This window comes from Theobroma umbraticum, unplaced genomic scaffold, assembly GCF_002168275.2.
Source record: "Theobroma umbraticum cultivar Fairchild unplaced genomic scaffold, ASM216827v3 scaffold_55.0, whole genome shotgun sequence".
Lineage (NCBI taxonomy): Eukaryota > Viridiplantae > Streptophyta > Magnoliopsida > Malvales > Malvaceae > Theobroma > Theobroma umbraticum.
The window spans coordinates 4,017,850-4,026,695 of record NW_018397270.1 but is presented as its reverse complement, the minus strand read 5'-3'; the positions used below and the strand labels follow the sequence as shown (position 1 = coordinate 4,026,695).

Here is an 8,846-nt window from a genome sequence, read left to right as displayed (position 1 = left end):
CCCACCCCTTGCTAACCCATGGGTTGGGCCGGGCTAGCCCATTTTTTTCAAAAACAATAGATAAATAAAAGGAAATAAAAGTAGATTGAGCTTACCCACTGTCATGCTAAAACAGTGGATTTTGAGACTCATACAACCTTAACCAACAGGCATAGATATTCCAGATAGAATATACTATAAAATCCAGTTTCTTCAATTTTTGAAAAATGATTCGAAAAGAAAGGAAAAAAAAACGTAAACACCCATCAGATGGGCAAGCAGAGTTCCTTTTGTCATCAGATTTAGACCCAGACACGATCCCACGCCTCAAGAGAAATGGAAACACAGATCAAAATACAGTCTGAGACAGATACCTGATTGACTGCATGCACAAATGGCAATGAAGAATCAACAAGAACGAAAACTTTCGAGGGTCGCCAGCTCCGGTTTCCAACTTTCACTAGTGGATTTGGCTGAGCCTGAGCTGCTGGCGATGAAAAAGTCTCAACTCTGGAGCGCACTTTGAATAAAAAGTTGGATGAGCCCACCACCACTAGCCAGCCACAAAAAATTATTAAACAAAGTTTTTTCTTTTGGCCCGCCGAGCTGACCCGCCCCAAACCACGGGTTAGCCCCTAACCCAAATGGGCTAGCCCATTTAAGCCCGAATTTAATATGGACTTAAATTTTATAACCCAACCCACCCCATTTTTAATTAAATATGGGCCAGCTCGATGGGCTAAGCCCATATTGACAAGTCTAGTTTGTATCTTGAAATCCAGCTGAACTTTCCGAACAGGTAAGTATTAAAACACCGACATCCTTTGCTTACAGAGACAACCTAAACCAACGGCGTTTCCACATTGTCTTCCCTGTTGATCGCCCATGTGCATTGCTGCAATATTCCATGCTTTTGTACTAACCCCTTTTTATTTGCTTCTCTTGAGTTCCATGGCTTAGTGATATCAAGAAAAATGTGGAGCTCATGATCATAGCTCACAAATTAAGCCTATGGGCTAAACCTTTTTGTCTATGTTCAACAAATGCGGTGCCACCTGAATTCCTTGTACTAGCTATCCCATTACTGAATCATTTCAATATTCCTTTTTAAGTATAAAAATAATAAATTTATCACATAATATAAATCATGAAAAATTTTTAAAAAACTTTAGTAAATAGTAATACTATTTCCATTGATATATCATATTAAAATTTTAAGACGCACATTTGAGTTATGGGAGATATATTTGGTCTGCTGACAGCAAGTGAGATTGAGACTGATCGAAATGGGAATATCTCTTGGCTCCTGGATTTTGTATTTCAGGTTGAAATGGCAAATGGCCCACAGAGTCTAGGTCGTACAGGTCAAAAAGACTTTGGGAGGCTGAAACAAGCATGTATACCAAGAAAACCGGACAGGTGAAAGCCTGTAGTTTAACCTTATCCAATGTTCCATTGAAAAAGTGAAAGACTCGAAATCCAGGGGCCATCACCAAACTCAAAAGTGGAAAGCACACATCTCAACATCATCTCGCTTCTCTATAAATCACCTGCCTCCTCCTGCTTCCCAATCCCAGTCTAGTTTTATCCAGTTTTCTAACTATTACTGCTTCACATAACAAGCAAAAGGGGGGTACTGAGAAGAAGATGGAGGCAATTCAGTCTTGGGTTTCAGAGCACAAGCTCACCAGCATTGGTCAGTTCAATTCTTTTCTTTCACATTCTTTTTTGTGTTTCATTATTCTTGGCAAGTTTAGAGTTTAGAACTAGTTCTTGATATGGTGCAATGGGTGTTTTACAGGAGCTATCTGGGCTTCGGCTATTGGGGCATCACTGGCTTATAATACTCGTGCAAGGACTCCTCTTAAGCCAAGTCTGAGGCTTATTCATGCCAGGTACCATCTCTTTGTCAAGTCTGAACTCAGCTCAAATTGCTTATTTTCATCAGCATGGTGATGAGATGTGTTTGATTTTGATAGGATGCATGCACAAGCCTTAACCCTGGCGGTGCTGTCTGGTGCAGCAGCTTATCATTACTATGAGAAGAGTAGCAGCAAGGAAGAGAAGGTCACCAATGCCTAAGAACGATTCAGACTACTTTTATTATGTAATATTTATGGATGGTTACCCATCATTGAATGGTTTGATGATGATGAAAATGGTGGAATTAATGATGTAGCAGTTATGATATTGAGCAAGCAGCTTCTTTTTTAAGAGAACCTTTTGTCTAAATATTACCCTTTTTCATCTTCTATCAGTTTGATTTCTGAATTACATTGCCAGTTAGCCAGATTTTCTCCTTAAGCAAGAAGCCTCCTTAGGTGGTTCTTGCAGTGGCCTTAACATGAAGGAAGAGTAATGACAACCTATTTTAATGTCCCCCTTGGCTGCTTCTTTTAATGGATGCCAAGAGCTGACAAATAACCTAAAAAACAATGGCAAGGGGTCAAAAATCAACATCTGATTATTATAATTCGATTATAAGATATTTTAATTTTATTTAATCGAATCGAGTAATATTGGGTGTTGGATTTTAATCTCAATCTTATTTAATCGAGTCCAATAATGTTGGGTATTTGCAGAAGGAACAACCCATTGTTGATCAATGCCAAAATAGGAGAATATGAGTGTTTTTAAATGAAGTTTCCTCTATAAAGTGATAGACATTAATAAACTCATAACATAAGAGTGCAATAAAAGATTTGAAATGATTTATCACTATACCATGGTTCAATATTAAATTTTATTATTATATTTAAATTTTAATGATTTTTATGATTATAATTTTAAATTTTCATATTTTATGAAATATTTTATTAATGTAAGTGATTAAATTTTTGTTATTTTTATAATTTTTCTTCCAAAAATAAACAAAATTCTATAAAGATATATCACGGTAACAATATTCAAAGTAAACTCTTAGTACAGTTACAAATCAATGGAATGAAAGTCGACCCTTAGTCAATGTCCTGGATCGAAGTCGCTGTCCACTTTCTTACATCTGTCCGGAAATCAAACAAGTTGGGATTGCGGAGATAGTCTGAGTTCTCAGTTCGATACAATTTGTTCTTCTCATACAGATTCCTTCTGAACAAGGGAATAATGGTTTTGGAAGTGGCATTGGCTGTGGGAGGGGCATTTCTCTCCTCATTTCTGAGTGTACTGTTCGAGAAGATGGCTTCTCCTCAGTTCCTGAACCTGCTCAAGCAACAGAAACTCAAACGTGATCTCTGGCAGAACCTGGAGATACTGCTGCTTACAGTCGATAAGGTGCTGGCTGACGCTGAGGACAAGCAAATCAAGAACCCTTCTGTGAAAAAGTGGTTGGACATCCTCAAGGACGCTGCCTATGATGCTGAGGATCTGCTAGATGCAATCGCAACTGAAGATAAGAGGGGTCGGTTGGATCGAGATAAGAAAGTGCAGTTCAACACTCGCCTTGAACATCTTCATCAGAAACTAAAAGACATAGCTGCACACAAGGATGCCCTTAGTTTGAAAGAGAGTTACGGAGGGAGACCAGTCCCGAGATTGCCCACAACTTCCTTGGTCGATGAATCGGAAGTATGCTTTAGAGAAGATGTCAAAGACCAGATTCTTGATTTTCTGGTATCAGTTGCCAAGGATGAGGATAAAGTTCCTGTGGTTGCAATCGAAGGCATGGGTGGGATCGGTAAGACAACCCTGGCTCAATTTTTGTTCAATGATGAAAGGGTGAAGAGCTACTTTGATTTGAGAACATGGGCATATGTTTCTGAAGAGTTTGATGTTTTCAAGGTGACCAAAACAATTTACGAGTCAATTATATTGTGGCATTGTAATATCAGTGATTTGAATGCACTCCAGCTTGCGTTGGGGAAGAGACTGATGGGAAGGAGATTTCTGCTTGTCCTAGACGATGTTTGGAATGAGAGTTTTGTTGATTGGGATCTTCTGAGAAGACCCTTGCAAGTTGGGGCTCCTGGAAGCAAGATTATTGTGACAACCCGCAGTCAAAATGTGTCATTCACCATGCGCTCTGTTCTCGTTCATCATCTGCAGCCCTTACCTGACAAGGATTGCTGGTCATTATTTGCAAAATACGCATTCAAGAACAAGGGCTCGGGTGAAGATCCAACCTTGAAAGCAATTGGTAAAAAGATTGTGGAAAAATGCAAAGGCCTCCCTTTAGCTGCTAAAACGCTTGGGGGTCTCTTGCGTTATAAGGTGGAGGCAGAGGAATGGTACAATGTGTTGAACAGTAGAATATGGGATCTACCCAATGAGAAGAGCAGCATTTTACCTGCTCTAAGGTTGAGCTACTACCATCTTCCTTCTCACCTAAAGCGGTCCTTTGCTTATTGCTCCATATTTCCTAAGGGACTTGAATTTGAGAAGGGGAACTTAGTTCGACTTTGGATAGCAGAGGGGTTAGTGCTTCAGCCAAACGGCCAAAGAAGAATGGAGGAAGTGGGTGGACAGTACTTTGATGAGCTATTATCAAGGTCATTGTTCCAGCAATCGAGTTGTAACAAGTCATGTTTTGAAATGCATGATCTTGTCAATGACTTAGCTCAAGATGTAGCTGGGGAATTTTGTTTTAAGTTTGAGGATGGCAGCTTACCTCATAGACCTGAAAGGGTTCGCCATTTATCCTGTATTCCTATGCAAGATGAAGCCCCTGAGAAATTTGAGGCCTTTTATGGAGTATTCAAGAGTTTACGGACCTTTTTACCAATAAGATTATCAAACTCCGGTAAGGTTTCTCTAACTCCAATAGTTCTTAAGAATTTGTTTCCAGTATCAGGTTGCTTGCGTGTATTGTCATTATCACCTTATCATGTAACTAAGTTGCCTGATTCAATTAGCAACTTAAAGCATCTACGCTATTTGGACCTTTCTCACACTGATATTCAGAATTTGCCTGAAGGAGTGGGTTCTTTGTATAATCTAGAGACATTGAATTTGTCACATTGTCATAGTCTCACACAGTTGCCTGCAAATATGGGGAACCTTACTAAATTAGAGCATCTTGATATTAGGGGGACTGCAGTGACGGGGATGCCAGAAAATTTCGGTAATTTGAAATGTCTCGGGTTTTTGACTGGTTTTTTTGTGAGCAGAAACAGTGGGGCAAGGATTAGTGAGTTGAAGGACCTCTCTCTACTGTTTGGTACCCTTTCGATTTTGGGGCTCCAGAATGTGTTTCAACCAGAAGATGCCTCAAAGGCCAATTTGAATGACAAGAAATACCTTAATGAGTTAATTCTCAAATGGGCTACTTATGATACACATAATGCAACTGAGGTACTTGAAAAGCTGTGTCCTCATGAAAATTTGAAGAAGCTCCACATTGAACGCTTTGGGGGTACAAGCCTCCCTGAATGGTTAGGGGATGCTTTATTCTCCAAACTAGAGTCTCTACAACTTGTTGATTGTGGAAATTGCTCATCATTGCCATCTCTTGGACAACTACCCTCTCTCAAAGAACTCCACATTGTACGAATGAAAGTAGTGCAACAGGTAGGTGATGAGTTCTATGGAAATGATGTCCTGCCATTCAAATCCTTGGAAACTTTGCAGTTTCGAGGAATGCTAGATTGGCAGCGGTGGTTGCCTTTCAAAGATGGTGCATTCCCTTCCCTCCAGCACCTCATTGTGCATAAATGTCCGAAACTGACAGGGTGTTTGCCCAGCCTTCTTCCTTCCTTGGTGACACTTGACATCTATGAATGTAAGAAACTAGAATTTCTTCATCAGAATGGAGCAAATCAATATTCTGAGCTCGAGCGTTTGTGCATTAGGAAGAGCTGTGAGGATCTCCTATCATTTCCAATAGGCTCCTTCACCAAACTCCAAAAGCTTAAACTCCAGGATTGCAAATTTCTTAGATCTGTTGGGATGCCACCGGACTGTCATGAGGATCTCAAATTTCTACAAAAGTTGAAAATTAAGAGCTGTGATGATCTGGGAACCTTTGATGCAAGAGGGTTGTCATCTCTCCAGAAGCTAAAGATAGTTCATTGTTCAAATCTCTTTACATTTGGGGAGGGTGGTTTGCCATCTAGTCTCCAATCAATTTCAATTAGGAACTGCAAGAATCTACCACCCCAAGAAACATGGGGACTGGAAGGCATGGGATCACTCAGGCACTGTGAGGTTGATTAAGTCACAAGAGAAGTTAGTGGATGCCAATGAACATGCAGATTACAGGTTTGGTTGCGTACTTTTTTATTTTGTTCATGGCTTATGATAACATTTGGGAAGTTAGATGTTCTAACAAAGCAATGTCCATTGACAGATCCACGATGATGTGACAAAATGAACATGAAATCGGAAGTCCATTTGGCTGTAATCCTGAGAATTCATAACATATTACTTCATTTATTGTCTCAAAGGACCCATCTTGCAAATGTGACATTCTGTAATTCTATTTTGCAAGGGGTTTTTCTTTTCTTTTCCCTTTTCTTTTTTTTTTTTTCATTTTGGTACAACAGATGAAACCAAAAACAAACTAGACTTGCAAGCTTCAGGAAGGCTACTCCAGCATCATTGATCATGAATTAGCCAGTTGATCACCCCTGTAGGTGGAGACTAAATGGAGTTAAAGTTCTGAGGGATGTTAAATTTAAAATTCCCCTTCTCCCCCAATATTCATGCGTACCCTTTCTTTTCCTACTTTCTGTTCTTCATTGTTGTTTCTGCATCAAGTTGACGAAATTAAGGCAAAAAATGGATTGTTCTATCTGCAGTTTGTTGCCATTTATTCTTTTCTTTTTCTTTTTGAAGCACATACTCTTTTGCTACTATTGCTTATTCTCAATATTGAAGTACATATACTGTGTAATCAAACATTACTACATAGTATGCATGACAAAAGCATAGGAAGTTAGCAAGATCACAAATCTTTCGAGAAAGATACCGCCATTTCAGAAACAGAAAAATCAGAAAGGTGATCATGCAGAAGGTTTTTTACATACAAAGTTAGCAAGTTTCAACTATGGATGTTCTTGAAACTCTTAAACTGGATGATCTCTGAGCTGTTTTATTTTTCTTTTATGATGAAGCATATACAGCTATGTAATCACCTGAACCACTATAAAGACCATAAAAAGAGGTTTTGTTCTTTCCTTGCTTTTCCAGTAGAGCAATATCTTTAGATCCCTTTTTTTTCTTTCTATAAAACTAGTTGTTTGTCAAAATAAAGATTAGACTTGGTATCTGTACTTACTATTCTTTTGATCCATAAAGAATAAATCCTCTGGAGTGATACTGTGATACCCCAGATTCATGATAAGAGTTGCTTGTGCTTCACCGAAATTTCTGTCAACTTGATGACCGCCTAGATTTAGCTTTTAAATTTCAACAAATTAAACCAGCATAATCAGTTATAGAAAAAAGTTTTTCTAGCTTATGGCTAAGACTTCAGAGCATAGTTTCCATTCAGCAAAGCCCAACAGATCAATACAAGTCTTTCAGCTTTGCTTCACCCCTACTGAATTTTGCAGCTACCATAACTTAGTCTCGAGCTTCTGATTTCTCGAACAGTTTTTCTAGCCATTATGAGAAGTCTCAAATGAATATGCAGCTGAAAGTTACCATGAGGCAATATTCTATATTAGGAAAATATTTCACTTGCTTTTCTGCATAATTAATGATTATGAGGATGCAGCAGAAAATTTTGTTTTCCTTTTTTGTTTCTTTATGCCTTTGTAAGCTAATAGAAAGCCTTTCAGGATTATGCTACCTGAAAACATTTCTTCTTCTTCTTCCTATTCTTCTTTCATTTTGATTATATGTATGTGAATAGTGCAGTACATTTGCATTTGGTTTCTGTTATTATGAAATGGTTGATCAATATGAGTCGTATTAGAGGGATAATAAAAGATGAGTAATATAATGCAGCATCCTGAAGGATGGTAGAGACTCTGAGGCTCTCCTTGGATAGCCAATCTGCCACGAAATTCTGGGCATGTTTCTGATAGGCCTATGATTAAGTTGACATGAAGGTGGTGTTCAGGTGCTCCAAACTCAGGCCACTCGGCCTGAAGTTTCTGTGTCGGATTTTATTTCAACATTGATCAAGTCCATATTCTGAGCTACTTAACTCCATGGTAGATGCCCAAAGTTCTGCTGTATCAATCCTGGAATTCCCCAAGACAAACTGATACAGCAGAACTCCTGCAGCACCAGCTTACTTTGCATTCTCGATTTTGCCAACACCCCATCAAGTTGAGCTTAACCCATTCATGGCATGGCTTCATCCAACTCAACAAGATTTCATTTCAGCTTTGAGTTTCTGCTTCTCAATCCAATCCACTAGACAATTTTGAAGCTTTATTGTACATAAAGTTATGCAGGAGAGTTCCTATGTCTGTAAGAATGAGTTCAATGTGTATGGATAGAATTGACTCCTAGCATTATTTTTTTATTATACTACAAGACTATTCACTCTGTCTTTTTCATTTTTTTTTTCTAGTTTTCCTTTTTAACATCTTAAAAATATGGGTTTTTTACACTTAATTTTATACATATTATTATTTTTTCAATATTAAAAAAATATAAATTTAATAAAAATATTTTTATGCACATTCCAAATTGAATATCCATGTGTTATTATTTAGATCAAATTTAATCAATTTTGATACCTGTAAAATTAAAATTTTAAGTTTAAGAGTTTTTGAAATTTTAATTACAAGTAAAATGATAATAAATAATGGTCAAAATTTATTTCTTATTAAAAAAGTTAAAATAAACATTTAATTTGGAGAAAAACGTACGAAAATTAAAGTTTATTTTCTTATTCTCTTAAGATTGAATATAGAGAAAATATATAATTTTTAGTGTATTTATTTGAGATTATAATTAATTCTTTTGGGTTTTCCATT

General features: G+C 37.7%; 1 protein-coding gene and 1 pseudogene across 2 annotated transcripts; both read left to right on the top strand.

Moving 5' to 3' along the window:
* Positions 1-1,430: 1,430 nt before the first annotated feature.
* Positions 1,431-2,175, top strand: LOC110426345 (uncharacterized). Its single transcript, XM_021441556.2, has 3 exons — positions 1,431-1,675; positions 1,781-1,874; positions 1,959-2,175. Exons 1-3 carry the CDS (start codon positions 1,627-1,629, stop codon positions 2,059-2,061), a joined length of 246 nt encoding a protein of 81 aa, XP_021297231.1. The 5' UTR covers positions 1,431-1,626; the 3' UTR covers positions 2,062-2,175.
* Positions 2,176-2,918: 743 nt separating this feature from the next.
* LOC110426122 (putative disease resistance RPP13-like protein 1 pseudogene) lies at positions 2,919-8,130 on the top strand (annotated as a pseudogene). The gene is made up of 2 exons (XR_016351890.1): positions 2,919-6,171; positions 6,260-8,130. The product of XR_016351890.1 is annotated as a putative disease resistance RPP13-like protein 1 pseudogene (transcript).
* Positions 8,131-8,846: the final 716 nt, after the last annotated feature.

Excerpts from the sequence above, each read along its gene's own strand:
- LOC110426345 (XM_021441556.2), top strand. The coding sequence starts at position 1,627 with ATGGAGGCAATTCAGTCTTGGGTTTCAGAGCACAAGCTCACCAGCATT. Across the intron at positions 1,676-1,780 it reads GCACAAGCTCACCAGCATTG|GAGCTATCTGGGCTTCGGCT; the intron begins GTCAGTTCAATT and ends GGTGTTTTACAG. Across the intron at positions 1,875-1,958 it reads CTGAGGCTTATTCATGCCAG|GATGCATGCACAAGCCTTAA; the intron begins GTACCATCTCTT and ends TGATTTTGATAG.